The sequence below is a fragment of the Suricata suricatta genome, chromosome 3 (assembly GCF_006229205.1).
Source record: "Suricata suricatta isolate VVHF042 chromosome 3, meerkat_22Aug2017_6uvM2_HiC, whole genome shotgun sequence".
Lineage (NCBI taxonomy): Eukaryota > Metazoa > Chordata > Mammalia > Carnivora > Herpestidae > Suricata > Suricata suricatta.
The window spans coordinates 69,776,821-69,804,594 of NC_043702.1; the positions used below are offsets into that span (position 1 = coordinate 69,776,821).

The 27,774-nt window shown below is 42.9% G+C and overlaps 1 protein-coding gene across 6 annotated transcripts in view; it reads right to left on the reverse strand.

Moving 5' to 3' along the window:
* Window positions 1–27,774, reverse strand: part of TANC1 (tetratricopeptide repeat, ankyrin repeat and coiled-coil containing 1) — a 238,930-nt gene that overhangs the window by 55,499 nt on the left and 155,657 nt on the right. Inside the window, exons 5-10 of one of the 6 annotated variants that reach the window (XM_029934530.1) lie at window positions 21,461–21,588; window positions 20,243–20,429; window positions 7,366–7,629; window positions 2,183–2,284; window positions 1,112–1,393; window positions 142–299 (exon numbers count right to left, since the gene is read on the reverse strand). In XM_029934530.1, coding sequence (XP_029790390.1) covers window positions 142–299; window positions 1,112–1,393; window positions 2,183–2,284; window positions 7,366–7,629; window positions 20,243–20,429; window positions 21,461–21,588 — 1,121 coding nt within the window. Of the gene's footprint in view, window positions 1–141; window positions 300–1,111; window positions 1,394–2,161; window positions 2,285–7,365; window positions 7,630–20,242; window positions 20,430–21,460; window positions 21,592–27,774 lie in introns of all 6 variants that reach the window. The other 5 variants (XM_029934527.1, XM_029934529.1, XM_029934526.1 and 2 more) reach the window with 5 other exon arrangements.

Consider the following 27,774-nt stretch of genomic DNA (forward strand, 5'->3'; position numbering starts at 1 on the left):
ACTTATTTTATCAAAAGGTACATTTTTACATTAAAGAATGACTTCTGTTTCAAGATCCCTTTTTCTATTTCCTTCCCAGAAGCCAAACTAACAAATCTCTCTCTCTTTCTAGAAGGGTCCCCTAGAGCAGGTGCAGGTTACCTTAGAAGCGAGGTATTTCACTGCATCCTCTCTTGGTCTCTGGTTCTCAGGAGTATCAGACCCAGACCCAGGGGGTGTTTTAGCCATGTTGGTAACACCTGCAGAAGAGCTCGGTGAAAGCAACGGAGTGAAAGGAAGATCCTGGGAGGAGTCTGAAGCTGCAGGGAAAGAGGCCAATTTCATCATTACAACATCAGAACAGGGGTATGGTGAGACAGTGAACTAATTTCTTGATTAGACCCAAAGAGTATTTTAATAGGTAATGAGTGTACAGCATCCCAAATTCAAAGGTCCAAAGGAGAATCCAGTGTCCCTCTCAGCCCTGCCCCCCATTCACCCAGATACCTTCCCAGGAGCACTGCTCTTTCTGGTTTCTTTTAATAAAGTGTTTTTGCTATATATGTATATATATGCATATGTGTGTGTGTGTGTGTGTGTGTGTGTGTGTGTGTGTGTAAATCTTTCATGGCTCACTGTTCCTGTTCACCATGTTAGAGACACTTTCTTTAAATGGGTTTATTATACATAAAATAAGATGTGACTAGTCAAATATCTGGTTGCTCCATCCTATTTTAATTAGTTTTTATACTTTGAGGAAATCCAGCATAGAGGACAAAGGCTGTGGAGAGAAGGGTTCAAAAGAACTGTGCACAGACTCCTCCTGGCTTTTTCTGCCAGGAGCCGAACCCCCAGGGCTTTTAGAAGCAGAACTCTCCAGGGCACCTGACCAGGCCTCACAGGCCCTACAGCTGAGACCTGACCAGGGAAGGCTGGGTCATCCCCGGTGATGGCTCCCTGGGTGCCAGAATAGATGGAAGGATTCAAACAGGTCTCCCAATGTGCTGGCAGACCAGATACGGTAGCTGGAACAACGTGAGGAAAATGGAGAATGTTTGTTTATCCCACAGCAATGGCCCCATCCACCTGTCACGAATATCATAAATAGACAAATGGTTAAACATACACATACTTTTTGGTGGTGAACCGGGGCTGCTGGAAGCAATCTGCCTCATGCGGCTTCCATGACAGCTAAGCGCCACCAACTTAGATATGATTGCGGTCTTCCCAAAGCCCACATTTCCAACCACCACGGCGCCTCTATTTTCTGTCAGTTCTGTGTTCCTCAAGTTTTCTTCTATCTGGTGAAAGAGCCAATCCCTTCCCACAAACACGGAGTCCGTTGTTATGCTTGGTACTTCAAACAACAGGGGTTTCAACAAAATGTCCTGTGGCTTGTAGGGAGCAAATCGCGCTTAGGAAAAAGAAAAAAACGATAATTATTTTAGAAGAATGTCATAATTTTTCATACACTGATACACTTAATATTAGCTTTTGGTTTTACCCTGCACGGGATCCATATTTCCAGTCTGGTTTCTATGAATACTTCTCTAACACCTCATTTATAATCCCCTGTTTGTTTTACAAAGGGTCCTATTAAAATGACTTGCTAGTTCTTTAATCATGACTCAGAGCAGACACTCAGAGGATTAGAAAAAGGAATTCAAGTGGCCAGACCAGGTCTCATCAGTTTGTCTGAAACAGTATGTAACATAGGTTTCTTCTGCTACTGTGTGAGTCAAGTGGAAATGCTTTCCTGGAGACAGGGCCTCAGCTCTCATCTGGGTGTGATGGTGCGTGGCCCCTTCAGCGAGGCTCCTGACCGCCCAACTGTGCTTTACGGGCAGACTTAGGGGGCGGCCAATAGCTCAGGGAAATGAAACAAAGCCAACTTTTTGTGGGTCACAAAAAATACCCAGTGAGTGTTAAATTACTCCTCATTCCAAAATAACATACTGTATAATTATTTTTCAACCCCAGAAACAAGTTCATCACATATTTTAAGGAAGAAGCCCCAAACTGTTAAAGGACGGCCTCTTAGCACATTTAATGAATTTTTAGCACACACTATACATATCCTGGTTTTAAAAGAGCCAGCTTAAACGCTGGTTATCCCAGATCCTCAATGTTGAGTGAATGTGCTCATTATATCCATCAGCCCAGCAGATGCAAAGATAAGTACCTTTAACTTCCTGCGCCCTACCTCCGGCTGTATTGTGCCACGGCAATCTAATGGACGTTCGAAGAGGGGCATTTCTCTGCCCGTCTAAATAACTCAGATCCTCCAACTTGGTTGAGCTTGTCGCTGTAATATTAAACTGAAGTTTAGTCTTTTCAAAGTTGATTTTATATCATACTCAAACTACTACAAATTATAAATTCTGTTCCGGCTTTCAATTCACTTCAAGGTGATTTGGGTTTTGTTTGCCCACCCCAACTTATTTTTTCCAGCAAGGAGTTCACCAAAAAGTGGCAAAAACCAAGTGTTCCTCATTCTTAAAATGAAGTTGTGTGGGTATGGTTGCCAGAATTCTCCATTATTCCTGGAAAGAGACAGACTTCACCCAAAATTTTCATGAAGAAACTTGACTGTCACATGTCACTCAATCAAGCTGCAGTAAGTACTTACTGCAGACACATAGCACGGTCCCAGAGCTCTTTCCCTGAAACTCTGGAGAGCCTTCTGCTGTTGCTGGAACTCCAACCTTGTTACTTAAGGGAGCAGATTCTGTACGATTCTCAGTGCTCAGAACACTAAAAGTTAGCTCTGGACAGTGAAAGGAGCCATGTGGATTTCATCAGAAATAAACATATTCCTAAGTTTTACATTTTTTATGTATATATTATATACTATATCATATGTGTATTTTTAAAAATTCTAAAAAGTATCTCTAATCAAATCAGTAAGAGTCATACCACACAAATACCACTTAAAATGCATTAAGGTTGTATTCAAGATACATACAAGTTGGATTATAAAAACAACCAATACAAAATAATGTTGCTTATTCTTAGCAAATCTTAACAGCAAATACACAGTATGTTTTTGCCCTTAAAGAAAAAAAAGAAGAGCCTCTTCTTATTTACATATACATCCCAGGTCACAATGAGAGAATTCAAAATAAAATTAACCTAATTTGTTTGGTTTGATGATTGTACACATATAATTCTCTTCCAGGATAATAAAATATAGGCATCATTTGAGGGCAAATGAATAGGGAACATGAGTTGCATTCCAAGGGCTAAGGCTTCTAAGGACTGGTGAGATCATTAGTGGAACCAAGTTTCAAGGGAGAGAAGTCAAGTGAAAGCGTTCTGGCTGCATAGCATCCAGCCACTGACCAGCACTGTCTGCCCAATCTGCGTCTTTCCTATTTCCCCCCCTGAGGCTTTCATCACTGTTAGCACCACCCCCCTCCCTCCACTCCATAAACACTGGGATGGCTCCAATGCCTGGCTCTGTGGTGGCGTATCCCATCTTGCCACATTCCCCAAAGGGCAATCCACCCCATGCCTTCAGGAGAGACATGTGACGCCTTAACTTCACAACAGCACATACTCTTGTGTCCTTTTGGTGTATATCCACAGCCTATGTACACAGCGTGTGCACGCTAATGTCAATATTCCACATAAATCTTTCCTATTAGAAATATTTGGCTAATTCCTTATGCAGGACTTCCACATGGGCCTAATTTATGGGAATCCAATAGCAGCCTCTAGTTTCAATCTAGGTTCTTCACAAGCAGGGTGTGTGAAACTTCCCGAAGGGCCACCTAGACCAAACTCATCACCCTGGCTCCCTACAATAATAATGCTTGGAACATATATTTCTAGGCTCCTGCCTGGGACCTGGGACTCTGACCCAGGCCTCTGCAAATGCCCCTCTCCTCAGCATGCCTCACTGTGGACACACCCACACATTGGAGGCTGAGGAAGCAGGATCAGCCACAGCTGTAACCCATAAGCCGAGTTCAGTTCAGAGCTGGAACAGCCAAGATATCTGGCCTGCTGCTTCAGCCCTAGAGAACTCAAAGACACTTGGAGCCTCCAAAGGGTTTCCTATTTCCCTTCCTCCTCTACCCCTTAGAACATGACATTCAGTTTATAATTTTGTGACAACTGAAAGGATTAAGAATAGGAGACTATATAAAGGGCATTCCAAAGAGAGGATCACAAAAAAAGCCCTAACTTGACACTGATGCAGGAGATGGTGAGGCTTCAAACACCTCTGTTTTCAGATTACCATCATTACAGCTCTGGCTCCAAAGTGTGCAACAAAGCAGCCTCACCCTCTGCGCAGCTCTGATTCCCCATTTCAAAGGTGATTAATATTCAGTGAAATGGACCCGTGGCTCAGTGGGGCTGTAAGACAGGAACTGCGGGCTACCTCTGCTTCCTGCAGCATTGTCATGGCCACTGAGAGAGATTCGAGTTGGGACAGTGAAGCTTTAGGTGCTCCCCACCTAGCAGAACAGGCTACCTGGACCACATACTGCCTTCTCACCTATGTGTACAGTAGATTCTCAGATATTACCACCACAACAGCTAGACTCACTTCCTGTATTTAATAATAACGGTTTTCAAACTCAGGACTGAGAAAAAGCAGAAGGAAAGCAATAATTTTATGCTGCAATACACCTACTGCTAATAGCTCTACGGTTAAATTGCACACTTGTTGCACACATACACATCACATCAACCATCTGAGTGAGAAGGGTATTTTAAGATGCTCCAAAGGAGTGTTTTGGGGGGTGGAGGGAGCAGAAGGAAAATTCTCTAATCACAACAAAAAGAAACATCGGTTGAAATACCATGGACTAACTTGGTAAATGCCATTCAGTTGAGGCAATGACCAGTTAGAATTTCAACAAAATTGGCTGTTAGTTCAATTTGTTTGTTGTTTTTCTTGAAAACTAAATACAGTGTCTGTGATCCACTTAGAAAGCAATTCAAAAGGAAAAAGAAGTTAGTCAAAAATAGTAGAACCTACTTACCAATTTCTAGATTATCTAAGATATCGCGTTCAAGACTTCTCCTTCTGTTTTCCAATAAGGGAATGAGGTGTCCATGCCACATATTTGATGTAGTATAAAGTAATAACCTGACTGCAGCATTTTAAACCAATTCCACTCTAACAGATACCTTTACAAAGAAAATCTCTGTAGAATGAAACAATCTCCAAACCTAGCCAACTTATTTTTATAGTCTTTGATGTAAGAATTTTACCAATTTCATTGTACTAGACACAACAGTGAACAGACAACCACAGTTCTTTGTAACAGGCTCACTGATAGGAAAGGCTGGCAACCTCAGGAACTCATTTTCATATTCTCACTCCCCGTAGTGGGATGGGAGGGAAGCAGCAGACAGGTCCCTTGGGGCTGCCATGACCAGAGGTCTGGTATCACTTTTCCTTCACCTGCTGGTCCTCACTCTTGCCTTCATATGCCAAATGTAATCACTTGATGTTTCCCAAATGGCAATTTGTGTTTACATGGATTTTCAGATGCAAATAATTCCCAGGGATTGAAATACATGGTCCATGACATATTACTTAAATCCTTCTAACACTGAGGGTTGCCTACTACCCTGTTTGTAGCAGCTGGCCTTCTAATCACTAGACAAAGGGCTATACTCAGTCTATACAACCTGAATCTTTTATTCTTTTCAATGATACTTGGAAAAACCTTGCCATTGCTTCTTAACTGAGGTTCAGCTTCAGGGGGAGGAAGGTAGGCCATGAAGTTTCTCTCAGACTCTGCTTGTTAAGAGATACCATGAGGTAAAAAACTTACTTATTTACTTCTAAATTAAGCTTTCAGTTTATAAAATTTGCAACAGAGAAGAAATGAGCAAACCCATTATGCCAGGCAGCCACTGCTCAAACCCAGAGGTAACACCCTCCCATTCCACAGGAGGTCTAGCTCAAGTGCGTACAGAGACGCTAATGAATAAGCACAGCAGAAATCAGAAAGCCCTGCTCTATAATCACCGCAGTCTCCTGGAAAAGTTCAGCTCACACCCACTGTCACTCCACATGCCAGGAGATCACATGAAAGAACATCAGGGAGAAAACATAACCCTAAATGGGGTGCTTCCGACACTATTAATGTATTAATGTGCTTACTAATTTTAAAATAGCTTGATTAAATTGAATACAAGTTTGCTATTTTGTTGAAGTCAATAAGACTATCATGTTCTGGGATCATACAAATGAATCGTTCATCATGACTAGGTAGATAGACGCAGTCTAAATGCCTTGGGCACAACACACTTTGCAGTAGGTAGCAGGATAGTGGTGGGAGGGCATAAAAGCTTTCGGAAGAACCATCACTCAATACGCATAATGATAACACTCCCCCCTACTTCTCACGGGCAGACATGCCAAATCCCTCTTCTGGAACAAGGCCATTTACTTCCTTTGAAAGTGAATTAGAGCCGCGCCTCAGAACTTTTCCATTAGGGCCATTTATGTATCAGCTGCTTCAGAGTTCCATTGAAAAAAGAACGCCCAAGAATAACCAGACTGGCCGGTCACATCCCCAAGGTACAGGAGAGAAAAATCGTTTGATGTAGAGAGAGAGAACCTGGGACTGTTAGTAGAGGGGAAATTTTAAGTGCTAGTTTGGTAACAGAAAAACTGAAACAAGGTCATCTTTTAAATTCAACAAAGGAGCATGGGGTTTGGAAACTTGGGACCATCAGAGCAGGCAGGACAGCTCGGAGGCAGAGTTCCTTTCTTCGCCCATTCCAAACTGCTCTCCACCCACTGTCAACTAGCAAAGTCACCCACTTTGTATCCTCCTCTTGTTCCAGCAGACCCCATTCCTCCAAGGAGTGCCTGCCTTTCCCATTTTCATTCCTTGACTGACAGGCCTCACTTGGGCTGCTTGTGTTTTAAGCGGTGAGCTCCCTTATAACTGAAGGATACAGAAAGAGGACCGCCCATCTGTATGATGGGCCTCAATTATAAAAAATTAGTTTGAAAGTTGGATTAGAAATTCTTTGAGTTGGTATTAACAAACTCACTCTAAACAATGATTCCTGTTTACCAATATGTAATAAAAAGGTACAAATTTACTCAGGCTTAAAGTACCAAAAACAAGGGCAAAGTTTTTGGCACTTTCTTCCTTCATACACAAAGAGCCATAGAATCTAAATATTAGATTTAAAGAATTCCAGAGTGGAAGGATCAGTTAAAGACCATTAACGGCAGCCTTAACATGTTTACAGATGGGTAAACTGAGGCCTAGACAAAGGAAGTGCCTGACCCATGATCACAAATCTGGCTTGTGTCTGGACCAGATCCCCAAGTGGAGAGAGTGAGCACGGGGCACCTCAGACCCAGTGAGATAATAACCCTTCTGGAGAGAGGCATGTCCTTACCTGCAACTGAGTTGGGCCGTGGCATTACTAGCGAGCTGGAGCTCTGAGAATAAGGGACTGGACCATCTCCAACTGAGGCTTCAGTTTGGGGCAGCACGCTCTCCGCTGACCCAGGGGGCTCCTCTTCTGCCACTGGGGAGCAATTATCTGCCCTGCGATCATGAAGGACTCCTTTCTGTACCCCTAACCTTAGGCTTCCGTCCTTATTCCATTCCAAACTGGAGCCACTCCGGTCATCATTTTCGGATGAACTTGTAATTGTGGCTGAAATGAGAGACCAAAATACTTTGAAGGAGGCCAGGCACAGCTGAGGCTGCTGAGAGTTAACACAAGCACACTGCCCGCCCCGTGATCAATGGAAACGTTTCCGGTCCACACAGATTTTTATCAAAGTTATGTTTCATACAATGTATTTTGGTAAATTAGAAGAATGTTGCTTATCATGGGAAATAAACTAAGTCATTCTACCAGGGAGGGAAAAAAAGGCTGGTAAGATCATGAAAAAGCTGTCTGAAAGTAACTGAGAGTTAACAGTAAACCTATGTAATTTAGAGATGATGTACCAGCTCTTTTTAACAAAGAGGAATTGCTCACAAAAGAATTCATATCTCATTAAATTCCTTTGAACCTATAAACATTTTTTTTTCCCAAATTAACATTTGTATATGGGGGCAGAGGACAAGGCGATACAATGGTTAATGCAGAAAACATGCAGGAGAAAATCTAGAAGAACAAAAATACAATTATAAAGTCAAGCAGAGAATTTGATCCTTAGAATTAAACTTTATAACATCTGTTCAAGATGAATCAGAAAGAGTGACTTGACTTAATTCTCCTTTCACAGCATAGAGTGGAAAACCTCTCAGCACACAGAAACACCAGCATGGGAAGGGATGCCTGACTGCAGAATTTAATCTTTAAGACGGAAAACCATCTTGGCAAAAGAGGAGGAACATGATGTAAGAAAACAGCAATATTCACCTGCATGGCTTCTACAAACAGCCACCTCCAATTTAAAGACCTGAGCCCCTTGCAAGCACAGGTTACCATAGACCCAACACTGGCTTATGTCCTAGAGAAAACAAGGGGCATGTTCTCTGGTCCTTCTGTGTTTCCTGTTTGGATATGCACAGCCTGGGCCCTTACCTGAGAGATTCAATGGCATGTGGCAGATCAGAGTGTAGTATAATAGATCTCAGCCTCCTGGATTAAGCTACTTCATCAATATAACCGGGACCATACAAACTATCAGCAGGCTGGTGAATTAGCTCCAACAGCCTGTTATCTAGATCAAAGGGTCTGAGAGAGCTTTGTTCTGTTTATTTTTACAATGCTCTTTAAAGTTTAGAAGTAAAGACAAAACAATTTCCTCACTGTGACCGCAGGACATTCTGTCACAATTCTAAAATGCTCTTTAGTCCTGTTGCTCCAGTTGGACTCATTATCCACTGCTTGTCTCCCTATTTAAAAACCTTTCCTATGCGCTGAAGCCTCAGAGTGTCTGCCTCGATCTGCTCCCTCCCTTTTCTGAACAGCACAGCCCCTGGCACACACTAAGTGCTCAATGAATAAGCAGATGAACAAACATCTCTTCCAGCTGTGCTCAGAGACACTACATTTAATCTTATGGTTATTGATTCAGAACTTGATTTTTCTGTCTCTAACAAAAATCTAAGCTGAATTAAGATGGACCCATCCCAGAGTGTCTATTCCCAACATTTCCAAGTATTCTATCCAAAGTATTAAAACTGATATCTCCATCTATTTCGATTCAATCACAGGCTCATGTGTTTTTCAAATGGACCATTCATATGCACACAAGTATAGCAAGCATGACTCTCCACTCTGAAAATGCTGGTGGTGGTGGTGGTGGTGGTGGTGGTGGTAATAGCAGCCACTAACATTTGTTTCAGGTTACTATATGGCAGGAACCGTGCTAATGCTTCATAGGAATACTCTAATTTATCAATCAGATCATTGCTTATTAATAATTATTCATTGTCATGTTAATAAGCTATGATTGTTACAAGCCTTCATTTGTAAGCCCACTGTTTGGGACTCAGAAGGATCTTGCAGCAGACATAATTAGTTAGGTTCCCAGGCTACCCCAAAATCGAAGTTACAAGAGCAGCGACAGAGTAGGGGCAGGGGTGATTTGTTTGGTTTTATTTCGTTGCTGCTTTATTTGGGGCCACATACTTCTTAAGGTCAAAAATACAAAGAAAGTCAGAGTGAGGTTTCTCCTCGTTTGCTTTCCCTAAGTGCGATGCACATCAGAGTCATACCCTTAAAGCGTCTGAATCCTAACTCAGCCCATAAGCCGGGTGAGCAGGGACTGAGACTTCCCTCCTCAGAGGCAGCGGAACAGAACTGGGATGGCCCGTTCAGGGGCCCTAGACTGCAGGGACAGGCTGACAGTCCCATTCTCACTGTACAGATACAAGTCCCCAAGTACTGATAAGGGGCAGGAAAGTGGGTGCAGGAGGAAAGCCCCCAGCTGCAGGAACAATAGCCAAGAAAGGAAGTCCAAGATGGGGTTGCCATTTCAAAATGAGGGTAAGTTTATAATGTGTTTCTAAGTAGGAGACTGCCCCAACTGCCCTCATGATGTTCCGCTAAGACACACATTCCACTGTTCAGATAGGCGAGAAGCTCTCCAGCCACAGGCTCTCCCACTAAGACTGCCCCCCTCGCAGTAATCCTCCCTAAAATGCAGTACCAGATGCAGCCCACACAGCATGAAGCCCCACAGCTTAGCCCCACAATTAAGCCCTGAGGCAAGGCGACAGATGCATGTCCAACAAGAGCCGTTTTCCCACATAACCCAAGAAGCACACCAGGTAGGGCAACAACACAGTGGCCAGGAAAAACTGGTTCTTACAACAAATGACAGGCTACTCAAAAATACCTTGTTTTCTTTCAGTTAAATTCAAACCCTTCATCAAGTTAATCAGTCACTTTCACGTTAACACACACACACACACACACACACACACACACACACACACACACACTATGGCAGCATCTTCACTATGAGGACTTAAAAAAAAAAAAAAAGCACCACCTCAAAAAACTAGGTGTCGTTTGACATTTTCTGGAGATTTAGGTAATCCTTCAAATTCCCTAACAACTCAAAAAGTGCCCAAGTACTGATAAGTGCTAACATTTTATTCCTTCGGCTCATACAGATGCCGGCTTTTGTGAATTAAGACTGACCATTATCATTCAGACAAGGTCTCTACCACTCTTCCAACACACAGTATTCTGTTAAATGGGTGATTTAACAGTATACTGTTAAATGATAAAACTTCAAGTTTTATCAAGCTAGGAGATTAGACTTTGCTTCTCACAGTTTAGTGTTCAATTAGGTTTGGTCCTGCTCACTGATTCACACGTGCTACTTCTGACTGCACACCATTTGCAAACTCCTTTTAAGCAGGGACAGTGTGTTCTCACTCCTATGTAGTAATAGCACGCTTAACCAGACCTACTAGCACACAGGGCTACACGACTTCCAATGCACGCTCAAAACATATTAGGACATATACACGATCACCACAATGCTTGAGGAGAGATGGACAGGCTGAGAATCATCAACCCTACTTAACAGATAGGAACACAGTTGGGAGAGACTAATCTCCCCCACCGCCCCTCCCCTCACTCACCCACCTACACACACACACACACACACACACACACACACGGTTAGTGGTAGGTCTAATATCAGCTCTTCTGACTGCTCACACAATGTGTACTGAAACTCCCTTGCTTTGCACAACTCCCAACAAGCAAAAGGTCTTTAAGTGTGTGTGGCTAAAAAGTAGTTTGCAGTTCATGAACTTTGCCTTGTTAAAAACAGTAGCCCCGAGGCAGGGGCTAGTGGAGAGAAGCCAGTCATGGGCACACAGCAGCCAGGAAGTGGAAGAGACATTAAATGTTTTGCTATATAAAGTACTGTAATAGAACTGTATTCCTTCCCCTTCCCAGCTTTCCCATACCCACCCCCTTCTTTGCCTATTGAAGGTTCTTTGATACATTGAATGTAGACTTAAAATAAAATTTTTAAAAATCAGTGTTAAGTCCAGGGCCCAATAAGTAGTTTGGTAGGCTCTGAATCAAGTTACAGGCTTAAAGGAACATTATGAAGAAAATGAAAACAACTGTAGTGTTAGTCTAGAATTGTTTATGAACTAAGGGTGATTGATATCAAACGAGTGTCCCAGAGAGTAGAATTTGTCTCCCTTTGAAGCGGAGAAAAGAAAAGACGTGAAAAGTGCAAAGGACTTTGAGTTCAAATTCCCCTTTTGAGGACCAATAAGGGGTAATCTCCAGGCAGAGTACCAGTGATGGGCACATTTTTGTCTTGTCTTTACAGATATCATAAGTATGTATCTGACTGTGTCTCTCTTTGTACAGGCTACCAGGGATCCTAAAACTCTGCCCACTGAGAAGCAAAATGAATCAAGTCTTATGAACCTGACTCCTGACCTCACCTTTTTTTTTTTTTTTTTAAGTATAGTTGGCACACAATGTTACATTAGTTTCAGGTGTACAACACAGGGATTCAACAACTCTATATATTATGTTGAACTCACTGGGAGCGAACGTAGCTACCTTCTGTCTCCATACACTACGACAACACGATTCACTACATTCCCTGTGCTGTGCCTTTCATCCCCATGACATATTCATTCCCTAACTGGGAGTATCTCCTACTCCTCTTCATCATTCTGCCCACTCCCCACCTTCCCTCCCTTCCACTTTTTCACTTGCTCTTATTTTCTTTCCTCAGCTCATACCATCATGGAAAAAAAAAATCCTATTTTACTAAATGTCTATTTGTAAGCATTTCTAATCCACTGGGGAGGGATTAAGTATAAAGCAGCCTCAGGAAATAACAGCAGTGGCTAACATAAATATAATAGTGCTTACTATGAATGGGCTCTGTTCTAAGACCTTATCATATCTCAACTCACTGACGACTCCTAACAGTCCTCCAGGCTGCATATGCCTAGAGCCTTGTCATGATGCCCACATTGTTCTGACCATGCCACACTATCAGGAAAACCAGAGCGTGTATCCCAAATCCATGTATTTACAAATTACATACAGGCAGCACCCTAATTTATTCTAATAGAATCATACACCAAAAAATATATTTTGAAGAGACCTTTTAAAAAGCCCAGAAATTGATATTTCCTTCAAGCATTCCAAAGACGGTCTTGTGTTCTCCAATTTTCAAAACCAGGGGCTCTATAAAGAGAGTCCTTTGACCTTCGTGGGTTTGGGGACAAAACCAGATATAAAGGCATGTATGTGAAGTGCCTCATATATCATGAGCACCCAAGAATGTTTTCCTCCCCATACAGCTGAAAATAGAGTAGCAATGAAAAAACAAAGAAACCTTTTTTCAATTTCCATATTCAGTATAATGGGTAACACGAAGTTTAAAACACTGGACCAATGAATTAAAGGCCAAAACACACAAACAAAAAAAGACATAATGGTTGCTTAGAAAAGTGGGAGAAGAGAATGAAAACAAGAAAATCTCAGCTATGCTCCAGATACACCACCTCCTGGGGCCTGCCAGCATAAAGACCACTAACAACTTTGGAAAGAGAAAGCAGAGTCTAAACAAGACTGGGTGAAGAGCAGAGAGAAAAGCTGAGAAAACACACTGTGCCCAGTACCCTGGTTCTCCTGGCCTGACAGGATTTGCTTCTTCCCTTGCTCACCCCCAGTGTCTTACACGGTTCCGGCTGCCGTGCCGCATTTTGTATCTCCCCGGGTGACAGAGGGAAGGACTGCATGGACGAAACCAGCCTGCCTGAAACCTTCGGACCAGAAACACCAGACTGGGCTTCTCCCTCAGCCCCACCTGCAAAGTAACCACACAGTGAAGAGAGGCGGCTCACCTGGAGTGATGGCTTTCACCTCCCTCAGCCCAGCAAGGAGAGGACTCCAGGGAAGGCACTCAGCATGACTCGTCCTTGCCCGAAATACCACTGGGAAGGTGGCCTGAGTTACCTTTGGCTCTCAGGGACTTTCTGGCTTCTCCTTCCACAACTTCCGACGGACAACAGCTTGGCCAGTGTAAAGCACTGCAAGCCCTGCTCCCCTTCAGGCCTTGCACAAGGGCACTGTGCTTTGGCTTGTGGCAGACAGATCTCTGTACCAAATCTCTGGCTCAGTGCTCATGGCATTGCGCAAGGCATGCTCTGCTATGACATGCAGTGAGGCCAGGGACCCAAGCCATGGTTCACAGCTGAATTTGTGAACTCCCTTAGATTGTGGAAACACCTAAAGAATCAGTGGGGGCGGGGCACTGGTGGAGTGGAAGACAGGCCACACTGCCTAAACACAGTCTGACACAGCAGGTAGTAGCCTCCAGAGAAAAGCCTGTGGATTTAAACACCATGAAGTTTTCGAGCAATAACACCCAATGCCGTGTTTTGGTAAAGCTTTGCATTACCTGCATACTGAAGGCACAGACACTGGAGCTTCTGACATAGCCCAATGACTCCACAGAATTCTGGACTCTTCCAGGAAAGAGCACAAGGCACCACCAGTGGTTGGTATTATTATGCACCTACAGCATACATCTTCCATCAAGAGGTTTCAACCATTGCCACGTTTTAAACCCTTTTCAGTAACTGATAAATTGCCCAGGTCTCCAAGGGCAAAAAACCACTCTTTGGTTTCACGGGTGGAAAAGTGTTGAAACAGATACTGTACCTGAGCTTTATTGTACCAGTTTGGAACAAACTGGCTCCTGGTACACAGTAGGTGCCAATAAATGCTTGCTATGCCGACAGAGTAGCTTGAAGAATCCAACTACACTGTGAATACAAGTACAGCAGGCATTCTGCTGCCTCAAATCATCATAAAGGATTTCTTTACCACATTAAGTATATTACCAAATTATATATGTAAAGGCAAATTTTCCTCCTTCACCCAGGAGATAAAAAAAGCTTCTATAATTAAGGATGATTTTTTAAATTGCAGGCAATGTAGCAAAATGAATATTAACACAGATCTGAAACACTCTAAATAGTTATTACCAAATCAATTTCGAAGCATTTCAATTTAGTAGCAAGCAGGGCAATACAAAGCAGTATTAGCATAAAATCAAAAGGGCAAGATTTACAACAGGTTAAAAATGAAAATAAAATACAATTAATTTCTCTTTGTAGGCCTCTCTATGCATATGATCATCTCCCATGGGACACAAAGCCCAGGAAATAAAAGGAACAAAAGGTCTCTAGCTACTTCTGGAATCACTCTCATTTTACCAGCCCAGGAGGGAGTCGAGTCATAGGAAGATAAAAGTCAGCCCATAAGAAACTTGTTTTTTAAATATACAAAGCAACCGGGCAGAAAACAAATATTATCAAACTCTAGCAAGCACCAGCAAGATACTAATCAGGTACCCAGTATTTCCTGCAAGCCACATTTGCAGAAGAAATGTTTCTGTGAAGGTTTTCCCCTGCCCATATTTACACCTGCCTTCTAGCTTCAAAGGGAGAAAGAGCAACAAGCTACACCCCACCTCCCCGCCAGAGAAAGGGGAAAGGCAGCAGGAAGAACCCAGGTTCTTTACTCTTTTCATATTCTGAGCACTTAATCTCTTGAAAGCTATCTGGCCCAGTGGAATGTGGTGGCTCAGGTGTTGGGAAGCTAGGCAGGTGAACAACACACCTGCTCTGTGTGGGAGCCCAGTGGGGAGATGTGGACACAGTCCACTCAGAATAGCCCTCCTCCTTAATGGAGCTATCCTAATACAACTCTCAACAGGAAGCAGGTCTGGGATACTACAAAAGTAATTTGGAGATTATAAATGTCAACAGGTACAAGGAGATAGCAGAGGAAGGGCCTGGAAGGGAAAGATGACTAACTTTTAATGGTCTCTTACTCAGCCAGAATTTTTCTAATTGCCACCTATACGTCCCTCTCCTGGGCACATCTATTATTAATGCACAGAAAGGACTGTTATTTTGTTTTTAAATAGTGATAGGAAAGCTGGGTTTTGTTTGTTTCTCCTCACCCAATATTCATTCACTTTCTTCCTAAATAGAGAGAGAGCTTATTTTCTTGAAATAAACACACACACACACACACACACACACACACACACACACAATACTGATCATGATATGGACACAGACAAAGCCAAAACAATACATTTAAATCAAATACTGCTTGTTAAAATTGTTTTTTAGAATCAGACTTGGTTTCATACACATTCCAGTGAATACACCTACTTAATTTTTTTCTAAGCCGAAATTAAGACAGTTTACAAGTTCCATTTAGCAGTTGGAAGCAAGTTTATTTAAAGGAGCATCATTAAGAAAAAATGTTTTCTCCGGCATGGAAGAAACCCCTTTAAAAGCCACTTCTTTACAAAGTTTTCCTTTTAAAGCAAGTTTAAGGTAGCAAAGCCACCTTATGCAGATTGGGTATAATTTCACATTTAGAAGGTTTTCACTGCAAATTTGAAAAATCAGACACTTATTTCTAGGCAATACTAATGATTTTAATATGTAAAGAATAGGAAATTTTACTTAAAAAATATATGTATTTGTAGGGAATTCAGTTACACCCCATCCAGCAGAGACAGGATTTGTACATGACAGAATTACGATACTTCTAAAAAACTGCTAAAGAACATCACAAGAACTTGGACTTCGTCAAAGAAGGATGAAGTGGGACTCCCTTCTGTAGGACACAGTAAAGCTGGAACAGAGGGTAGAGGGTCTGCCAAGCCCTGACCTCCGCACAGAAGGATTGCAAAGGGTCCAATAAATTCTCCTAATGGTCATCATTCTGCCCTTTTCCCCACTAAGCTGTTCCTAAAAAGACAGCTCTCTTCACCTGCAACATGTCAAAACCAGCAGAAGCAGAACAGGAAGGACACCCCACGGCAGCCCTCACAAGGCTGTCTGAGCATGTGGGGACACAACCTTCTCTTCATGGCATCTGCTGAGCAAAAACAGGTAGATTAAATATAATCAACAAGATGAAAATCAGCTTACATAGTAAGAGGAAGGCTAGGAATTTCTAAGGATGGGTTAGCACTATGTGAAAATGTCCCTAAATGCCCTAAATAAACTGTGCTAATACTGTGCATACAACTCTGAGCCCTGTGTGGGAGCCTGCAGCTACCCTAAGCTACACAATGCCACGGCAACTGTGTGTTATCAGTCCATCCCCAATACCTTTGCCGTTCCAACCAAGGTCTATGGGCTAACAACTCTTTAAACAATTTCAAATGGAAAAGTAAATGGAAAAGTCCTCCCTGCTCTCTCCAGGGCCTATGGAACTTTAGAACACAGATCCTAACCAGCTGCTGGGCCTTCGAGAGCAGGAAGCGAAGGTAGCTCACCTCCATCACTGGCCACTCAGATCACTGTGTAACTGAGTATTTTACTGTTAAACACTTAAGATGCCTAAAGGCTGCTGTTCCCAGGCCGTTCCTCAGGTAGAAAGAGCACACACCCCACCCCCAGCAATCACAGAACTGCAACTGAGTCACAGATCCCTGCTCCATGAAGAGGCCATGAAACTCGCATGTCCTGCACTGATTCAAAAAGGAAGCGCTCTGCCTCCTCTGGCCCCACCAATCCTGCCTCTTCAAAGAGATGTGGCTACAATCTGCCTGGAAAGGAAATACTTGCTTTCCCCCCGCCCCCTTCTCCTCCCTACCACACCCTCCCCTGTATCCCTTGGCAACAGGTTCTAGTTCTGCAGGTCAAGGAAGGAGAGTGAACAGAGGAGCACTGTCCCCAGCAGTATTTCCCCGTCAGTACCTACAGTCCTTACTCCCTGCAGGAGATCAGTGAAGGCAGTAAGACACACAATCTCCAAAGCCGGGGAGGCCTTCCGTGAAAGATGGACATGCACTGCCTAATGACTCCCACATCACCTCAATCGTCACCATTTCTCATGCAAAGCTGAGTTAAGGGAACATGTCTGACTGGAACCAAGGACTGAAGGACAGCCTCAGTGACTTTAAACATGTCATTTAACTTTAACACCAAGACAACCATTAAAAGACGTGACAATGCCAACTTGGAATGGGAATATTGCATAGCTTCTTTTAAAACAAATTACACATTCCCTCCCTTGATGTACCTTGACAGTGGCAACAATGCTCCTTCCTTAAATTCTCACTCCCACTACCAAGCGGGGAGCCCAGTAGATAGCCAGAATAACATAAATGAGGACCATATGGAGACAAAAATAAACAACAAAACCAGAACAAGTAAATTAAAGGAAAATACTGAGGTGCTGTGGAAAGCATATAATAGGAGGACTAACCAGTCTGCGATCAAATGAAACTGTATTACATCAAGTACTAATTAAGAGCCTTGGTATTCCGGCAGCTCAATCTCTCAATGACAACACAGAAAATAAAACCAGTAATTTTTTTCCACTCTTTAGAACACTTTTAGGGGCACCCGGGTGGTTTAGTCAACTGAGCGTCTAACTCTAGGTTTTGGCTCAAGTCATGATCTCCCAGGCCTGGGATGAGCCCCGTGCTGGGATCTGTGCTGGGTGTGGAGACTGCTTGGGATTCTTTCTCCTTCTCTTTCTGCTCCTCCCCTCTGTTCACATGTGCACACACCCCTTCCCCCAAAATAAACAAAAAAGTAGAACACTTTTGAAACTGCAGCACTGTATCTAAACAAGAGACAGAAACAGAGGGCAGGAGGAATGAATACATGAATAAGTTCATTTTCTGTCACTGGAAAAATTTCTCTCAAAAGAAGAAACTGGCTTGGTTATAATCAGAGGCATGCTATGCCAATGGCAGATCATTTCACGAAAAGAGAAAGGCTATCCCCAAAAACCATAGCAATGACCAACTCCTCTTCTGAAGGAAGGTAAACTATGGATAAGAGGACATTTTAGAAGGGTGAAGGATGCTGTAAAGGAAATCAACTGGCTACCACAGAATACCAGAGTACCAGAGACCCATCAGTGATGGATAGCTCAGAGAGAGGGCATAAGGACCTAAGTAATACTGAGGAAAATGAGTTGACCTAAACAATAGGTGGGGAAGTGGAGAGAGGTACAATAGGAAATCAGCAGAATAAGCTCACCGTTAAGGGCTTGAAGCTGAGTGAAAGAATTTAAATTTGCTATAAAAACCTCAAGCCACCATTTTATTTTTTTAATGTTTGTTTATTTATTTGAGAGAGAGCAAGAGCGAGAGCGAGAGACAGAGACAGAGAGACAGAGGGAGAGGCAGAGAGAGGGAGAATCCCAAGCAGGTTCCTCACTGGGTACAGGAGCACAGAGCCTAACACTGGGCTCGAACTCATGAGATCATAACCTGAGCTGAAACCAAGAGTCGGACGTTTAACTGGCTGAGTCACCCAGGTGCCCCATCAAGCCCTCATTTTTATGAAATTTCCAGAATAAGCCAGTCTATGGAGACAGAAAGCAGTCTACTTGATGAGTGAGGCCAGGGTTGTAGGGCAATGCAGTGTGACTTCTAATGGTTACACAGTTCTTTTTGCGGTGAGAATGTTCTGAAATCAGATGGTGGTGATAGTTGCACAGCTCTGAGCAAACTTAGAATCATTCAGTGGTCTAAATGAGTGAATACTGTGGTATGTGACTTCATCTCAGTAAGACCATTAAAACTGCATGAAATGAAAACCTACTGGAGAGCCTGAAACAAAGGAAGACTGAGGGCACAGGCTGCTGTCCTTATGCTAAGGGCTCCTCAGAAAGCTGCAGTGAGGTCTACACCAGGGATCTCACAGATCTTTTGGGGAAATCTCCAAAATACACAGTGCAGGAACCTGCAGCTTGGTTTTGCAAATTACACTTGAAAGAAAGAGGAGGTGACTAAAGAAAATAAGGAGCTCAAATGTCATTCTGTTTGATTATACACTTATGTGGAAGTGAGGTTCAGTCCACTTATTTAAAACAAAATATCCCTCAAAGGCATGTGCATAACTCAGAAAAAGGGAAGGAACTGAACCTTCAGTAGAGCTGAATACTGCTCAACAGCACCACAATGCTGGCGTACAGGAGGGTCCGAGAAATCTATCCAGTGGCCTCACACCATCTGTTATCTGAAAGGCACCAAGCTGGACACCTAAGACACACAGGTGTCCAACCCCACCTGCAGAAACGTAAAGGCACTCTTGTCTGGGGTAAGATGTAAAAATAAGGGCTCTTAAATTCCCCATTTGATTCTAATGTGTACCTGGGGCTAGAATCTACTGAACTAATCAGAATCCTTACTTTTACAGAGAAGGAAAGAAGTGTGCGAAAAACTCAAATGTTATGAAAGTGATCACCCAGCTAGGCAAACTAAGAGTCAGGACTAGAATCTGTGTCTCCTGATCCACAGTTTGGGACATCCATACCTACTGTGAGGGGGGAGAGGGGGCACAGGGTAGATATTCTTACAAAATTCTGGCCCCAAAACGAGTGGTCAGATACTATTAAAAGAAACTAAAGTACAAACACCTGGAAATAAGTGAGGAAATAAATGACTTCAAGATTGCACTCAATATTCAGGGATTTTATTGCCCAGTCTTATGTCTTCATGAGACCAGATCCCCAACAAATGGAATTGATCGATGAAGAGGTAAAATTTTGTAACTTCACAGGCCAGATCCGATCTGGAAATTTTTTTAACGAAATGAGCCCAGTGTTATAAAATAAACATCAAGGAATATAGAAGCTGATGCTTCATCCTCTCAGATGCACATGGAGCCAGTGCGGTCTGCAAAGAACAGGGCGGGCCCTGGAAGACCGACCTTCACAGACCACACTAAAATCCTCTTAAGAACTGCCTCGTGAGTGCTCTGGCTGACGTGCATGGAGCCATTACATTACCGAGCCGTGTGCTTCTTACCTATAATTCCACTGTCCTTGCTCTCCAGGGTGGAACTAGGGCTGCTAATGGTCTCACAGGGACTTTTGTTGGCTGCGGTCTTGCTGACACAGCTATTCAAGGTTGAGCAGGGGCTATCGGTGCTAGGAGATGCGGTGCTGCTTGTTAGTGTGGAGCAAGGACTGATGCCTTGGCTCAGAGCTGTGCACTGCAAGACGAACGGAAGGAGGAGTTAGCACGGCTGCACACAGGACGCTGCTACACAGTCTTTTGTTTCTGGTGCTACAGCGATCAAACTCAAAACAGGAACCTGGAAAACAGCTTTTTAAAACTAAGGAGCTTCACATATATGGGGTCTTCCAAATTTCAGAAGAGAAATATCCTTGCTCTGTTCCCCTCCCTTGTGATTTTTTTGTTGTTGTTGCTTTTTAATTAAAAGGGCAGTTTTAGACATAATTTAGTGGGAATGCACATTTGTAAAACAGAAATAGCAAGCAGGCAGACTTCCTTTCATTTCAAGTCTTGCAGAAGACAAATGGGTTCTTTGACCTCTGTACGGAAAACCTGGGAACTCTGTTTTTGTAATGTTTCACGAGCACTGCAGCCCGATTCAATTCCTGAAGATTTATGGGCTCTGCGATCAGGGCAAGGAGGCGGATGGCCACTGCAATCTCAGTGTGTGATACCCTCGCAGAGACCCTCCCAGGGGGCAGAGGCTCGGGCCCCTCATTGCCATGCAGACGTGTACATCTCGAATGGGAAGCGGTAGACTGCTGTTCACTAGGACACAGAGTGCTCTCCCATGCAAGAACCATTTGATATCCTCTTCTTTTGTCTCTGCCTCATCTCCTACAAATCTTTTCCTCAGCCCACTGACCCTCCAAGATCTCTACCTCAAAAAAAGCACCAGGAAAGCATATCCCAGGGCAGCCAGCTGAGAAGAACGGTATTATAAAGGTAAAGGTAGTATCATGACTATGGGATTCTTTCAGCCACTTAAATTCATTTAGCTACTCTTCCCTGGGTGGTGACTCGAAGGTTCCCTTCATCCTGCGCCCTTCTGCCTCTCCCCGCCTCCCCAATGCAGAAATCACAAACTGTCGAAGTAAACTTCAACACACAACAGCCCAGGCTCATGGAGCAAACGGGACTTCCTCACTCAGGGACGGGGAGAAGATGGTTATGCCTTCATTCATCCTCTGAGCAGGTAGGACATGCAGGCTCCTCCTCAGGCATTACCATGGTTTCATTTTTCTCTTCAATGGTTATGTGTGTGGCACTTGGGATCCCTTCTCCCAGTAAAAATCCCAGCCTTGTCAACAGTTCTTGAGCTGCTGGCGAACAGCTCGGTTCATTATCGGTCTTTGCTTCTGGAACAAAGAGAGAAAACAATGAAGATGCCCCTCTGGGGAATTTCAGGTTTGCATCTGGAGGAGTCCGAGCTGCAGCTGCTTGTCTGGTGCTTTTGTGTATTTTTATAAAATGCACAAAGTTTGACAATGCTGCCTGTCCTCTAGCAATACATTCTAATTAAGAGGCTGTGACAGGTTAAGAAAACAGTAAAAGAGGAACTCCAAGTGCAAAGAGTGAAATATTTGACCTGAATCAAAACAGAGGGGGATTACAGCACAGCAATTCCTATACCCATGTCCTGTAAAAAATGGATACTTCAGACACCAAAGGCAGAAAGAGGTCTGCCCTCATCTTACTCTTTAAGAGAACGGGGTGGCCAATGCCCACAGGAGGCTGAAATAAAGTTTAACTCAAGTGGCATGCTGGCAGAGATCCCAGCTACTTTAGCGTTGGAGGAAAGCTGAAATCTCAGCTCTCATTATCTAAGACAGCGGCATTACTACTCGGGTGGAAATGTCCTGTGCATACCCCATGCCCACAGCAGTCAAAAGTCAAAACCAGGACTCCAACTCAAGGGTCAGGAATCCACTCTGAAACAAAGATTTTAAAGCCCCGGCAAAATGTGTCCCAGAAGACCAGGGCCAGGCATACACTCTGTTTACGTGGGGAAGGAGAAAAATCAGGCTGTATTCTCAGCACATCCACAGTGATGCGGGAAGCAGTTAACCTGAAGGTCACAGAGCATGCTTAAAGCCTGTCCTTCCTCTGGCCTCCCTGACCAGCTGGTCATCTTACTTTTCCCACTTAAATACATTCTGTTGTTGGGTTTAAATGTTGAGCTACAGGTTAACAATACATCCAAAAGCCTAAGGGAACTTAATTAAGGGTGATGAAATGATATTCACACCATTCTAACACGTCTCCTATATTTTTAAATCAGCATCCATCAGGGAATAAAAAACTGTATAAAGCAAACTCTGCTTATATATGTTAGAACTTTAAAGCAATATGCAACCTCTAATACTCTCACTCAATGTTTTATTCCTTTTTGTTACTCGTCTAGAGACCCAGACCCATACATTCATGAACCAATTTTCCTAGATGTGGGAATCTACTGATAAGTCTTAGATAACATGAGGAAAACAAAACAGCAGTGTTACCTTTGAGCTACAATTTCACCACCAAAATTCAATGCTAACTTTGCCTTCCTTCCGTAAGGAACCGCAAAATCAAAACAAGCAGAGCTGAGAAGAGCATTTGTACTATCCTCACTCATGTCAGTTTTGCTCAGTCATTCTCCCAGGATAGCAGCTACAAGGGAAACCAGGCCGGTGCTATCTTCAAGGAAGGAAAAGCATCCAATCCCTTGCTTACTCTTAAAAGCTCCCAATGTGTGTGGTAAGAATTGCTGTTTGCCAGCCTGGATTTTTTTTCTTTCTTTTTTTTTTTTTAGTTGCTCTAGAAAACTGCAGGGGTAAAATAAGCAAGGCATGATTGTTCTAGGTTAAGAATGCCCACATGTTTCTGGATCATTTGTGTTAAACTTGTAACAAGAAGGGGCAGTGGCCCCAAGCCGAAAGGGGTTAAAAGAGCACCCCAGGGCAGTCAACCACACCCAGAAGGCCACTCTACAAAAGGCCCCTTCTCACCAGAGTTTCAACCACATTTTGGTTCCCAAGGTACTTGGGCATTTGGGAAAAGAAGGCAGGAACTAATAAACCAAATCAGTAAAACCCAGGCACACCCAAGGGCTGAACCACTTTGGAACAGCTTCAGTCCCACCCAACCTCACCCCAAGGCTCAGGCGGGCAGCTATTTTATCTCAGGTGGCAGCTGGACCAGAGGGAGAACAGGATGCAGATGGAAAGGGAAAGAAGAGGGCGAGGGGCCAGAACTCAGCAATTTCTCTACTACACATTCCCCTTTCCTTCCAAAACAATCTCTATACCGCTACCAAATTGTGACTGTGCCCTTGAATGTCTAGCTTCTGGTTCAACCTGAAACTCCAGGGAAAGTGCCAGAAACTACTCCCAGTTGGCAGCTGCTGTTGGAGGCACAGAGAACAGCTGCACAGGCTTGGCTACAACAGAATTTACCCTAACAGCAAACAAGGCCATGGCCTAGGGCTCACGTGGGGCTCCTTCGGAGACCCTGTAACCTATGTAGGTCCTAGGAGGGTGGGGTGCTCCCCGAGGAGTCACTGCTGCCTGCACACTGTGTCTGTAGACAGACCCCCAGGTTGCCAAGGTTTGCATTAAAACATATGTATCTATGCAAAGACAAGTAACTCCTCATCTAAACCTCGCCCTTTCAGACAAGCTGGGAGCTGTAGCAATTCCAGGTTTAATGTCTATATTGACAGGACACCTCCAAATTCATGATCAATTTGTTCTCCTAACTGTTCAACCTGGACTTAGATGCCCCTTAAGTTCCCAAACCTTACCTGGATTCAGGATGAAGAGATGCTCTTTATTTCAGGCTTACCATCCTGTAAGCCACTGCAATTTCATTTTGTCCAAAAGCTTCCCAACTGTCCCTTCATATAATTCTCTCTTCTCAAATGTCATTCTAGTGACCTTCCCCTCAGAAGCCCTCTTCAGTCTGAATTCGTCAATCCATGTCAAGCCGGCTGCATTTCCCCCTCCCTAATGCACAGAGCTTTATCTCTGGCTGAACTTCTCATTCTGGCAGAAGGACCTCTGGGTGAAGAGAGTTGACGGTACCATTTTGGAATAGATGAGTTGCCTAGGAACTCACACTGATATATTGGACTGTGAGATTAAAATGCATTTCTACTCCCACAGCTGATCACCAAATACTGAGATCCAAACACTAAGATAAGATTTTCTTGGAACTCATTCTTACTACAAAATGACCTCCAAACCAAAATCCAATGGGATACTCTAAATGGCAAGTATTTTCATTCGTGTAGTAAATATTAAATCACTCATCAATAATAGGTGTACCTTACCCAAATCAAGTGGGATAAGTGCTAAAGAGACATCATCTCTCAGCAACACTTTATCTCTCACTGATTTAAATATCAAAAGAATTGAAATATAAATCAAAATCACACTGAGAAACCACCTCTCACTGGTCATAGTGGCTAAAATGAACAAGTTAGGAAACGATAGATGCTGGTGAGGGTGTGGAGAGATGGGCACCCTCCTACACTGTTGGTGGGAATGTAAACTGGTGCAGCCATTCTGGAAAATAGTGTGGAGGTTTTTCAAAGAATTATCAATAGAGCTCCCCTATGACCCAGCAATAGCACTGCTAGGGATATATCCAAGTGATTCAGAAGTGCTGACGCATAGGGGCACATGTACCCCAATGTTCATAGAAGCACTTCCAACAATAACCAAATCATGCAAACAGCCTAACTGTCCATCAACTGACAAATACATCAGGAAGACGTTGTTTACATATACGATGGAATACTACATGGCAATGAGAAAGAATGAAATCTGGCGATTTGTAGCAACATGGATGGAACTTAGTGTCATGCTAAGTAAAATAAGTCAGGCAGAGAAAGACAGACACCATATGTTTTCACTCATAAGTGGAACAGGAGAAACTTAACAGAGGACCATGGAGAAGAGAAGAGGGAAAAATAGTTGGAGAGAGGGAGGAAGGCAAACCATGAGAGACTCTTGAAAACTGAGAACAAACTGAGGGCTGATGGGGGAAGAGGGGAAGGGAGGTGACAGGCATGGAGGAGGGCACTTGTTGGGATGAGCACTGGGTGTCATATGGAAACCAACTTGACAATAAACTATAAAAGAAAAAAATAAAAATAAACATTAAAAAAATATCCAAAGGATTTATGATAGCTGTGTTTGGAGTTACAAGGATAATTGGCCTCATACTTCCTGGGCCTCCATTAGACAAATGGGGAGGAATATTCCTTCCCAGTAATGTTTCCATGGAATCTTCAGTAGGACACCATTATGAAATAGGACACCATTATGAAATAAACAAGTGGAAAAAGGCAAAGGGAATTTTTTTAGATCACTTCTTGTCTCTTTTTAACTATCCACACCTGTTGGACTGTGTTTGGGGCACCAGCCCTCAGCTACAGTCCATAAATGGACCACCTCTCCAATTACCACCATCCTCACTTCAAATCCATTTGTGACCCTTATAATCATCCCCTCATCTTTCCACAATCTCAGAAGAATGGACTTCTCCTGGCCAAAACTACTCTGGACCACTTACAGCGTGAATCTCTCTAACCCTCAATTTCTTCATGAGGGAAGTGGCCATAACCCACTTCTTATAGGTTGTGAGCTTAAAAAAAAAGAAAAAGAAAAAGAAAAAGAAGAAAGGAAAGGAAAGGAGAGAGGGGAGGGGAGGAGAGGAGAGGAAAGGAAAAAATGTGAAAATACCTTACACAGCAAACATCTTTGAGATAAGATACTATGTCAAAACTGGCCATTATTTGTACCAACTTTAACACCAAGAGCCCACTTTCTCACTATTATTTCATTTTCTGGTTTTATTGATTCCTATCTATATTCAATGTGCTTATATTTCTCTTACTTATAAAAACCATAGATTTTTATGATTTTTCTGCCTTACATAACTTTCTATGAACTCACTATTCCTTCAAGGCAACAAATTTCCTTCCTTTTTTTAATTATCAAACTGTTCCAACTTGGCCCATACTTACTGCTTTCATTTTTGTTTCTAAGTTTAAGAGAACGAGAGAGAGCAAGCACACACATGTTTGTGTGTGAGCAGAGAGAATCCCAAACAGACTCCACACTGTCAGCACAGAGTCCAACATGGGGCATGATCCCAAACAATGAGATCATGACCTGAGCTGAAATCAAGAGCTGGACCCTTAACCAACTGAGCCACTCAGGTGCCCCAAACTACTCCTCCTCCTCCACCACCTTCTCTCCTCCTTGAATTTCCCAAACACTTATTTACAGTGGAGCATCTATCCATGAACCTGAGCTGACTGTTAATAATTGGCTTCTAGTCCTTAATACAAAAACATAGTTATCATATGAGTTATCTTTAAGCTCTCTACCTTATTCACCTCATATCAAAACTGTCACCAAATCTTAGCCCTTTTCTTTCTAGTCATACTGCCACTTATCAAGTCCTCATCCTCTTAAGTACATATCACTATCACATTCTGTATCAATTTTCTCATCTTTTAAAAATTTTCTGTCTTGATACCGTATGTTTGCACTCATAGGTCTAACAGGAGAACAGGAGAAACCTAATGGAGGACCAGGGGGAGGGGAAGAGGGAAAGAGAGTTGGGGAGAGAGAGGGATGCAAAACTTGAGAGACTACTGAATACTGAAAACAAACTGAGGGTTGAAGGGGAAGGGGGGACAAAGGTGGTGGTGATGGAGGAGGGCACTTGTGGGGAAGAACACTGGGTGTTGTATGGAAACTAATTTGACAATAAACTACTTTTAAAAAAAAGAAAAAAAGAAAAAAAATTTCTGTCTTCTTTTCCTTCCTCATAATCAGTGGTTCTCAAACTTTTTGTCTAACTCTTAAAGGTGAATTATTGATGTTTATCACATTAGAGATTAAAACTAAGAATTTTAAAAAATCTATGTGAATCCATTCTAAGTTAGTAAAACTTACATGTTAATCATTTTTAATAAAAAATATTTTGGGGGGATGGCTGGATGGCTCAATCAGTTAAGCATCCAACTTTGGCTCAGGTCATGATCTCGCAGTTCCCAAATTCAAGCCCCGTGCTGGACTCTGTGCTGACAGCTCAGAGCCTGAAGCCTGCTTCAGAGTCTATGTCTCCCTCTCTCTCTGCCCCTCCCTGACTTGTGCTCTCTCTGTCTCTCTCTTACAGCCTCAAATCAAGATCTCATGCTCTACTGACCAAGCCAGCCAGGCATTCCCAAAATCTTTTCAATTTAAAAAGTTAAAAATGGCATTGTTTTACACTTTTGAAAATTATTTTAATGTCTGATTTAACAGAAGACATCTAGATTCTCATGTCTGATTCTGCTTTTAATCTGCTGTGATATGTTCTGTTGGGTAAAGCATGTGAACAAGTGTGGCCTCAGAGAGATACGCAGCTGGGCAAGGGAGGAGCCTTCTTAGTTAATAACAGATATTCTTCTTTGATACCTCACCAAAACTTGACAAGTAGCAATTGCTTAAAGGTTAGTTCTAGTGTTGACTTTGAATCCATATCAATATACTTTCTGCACT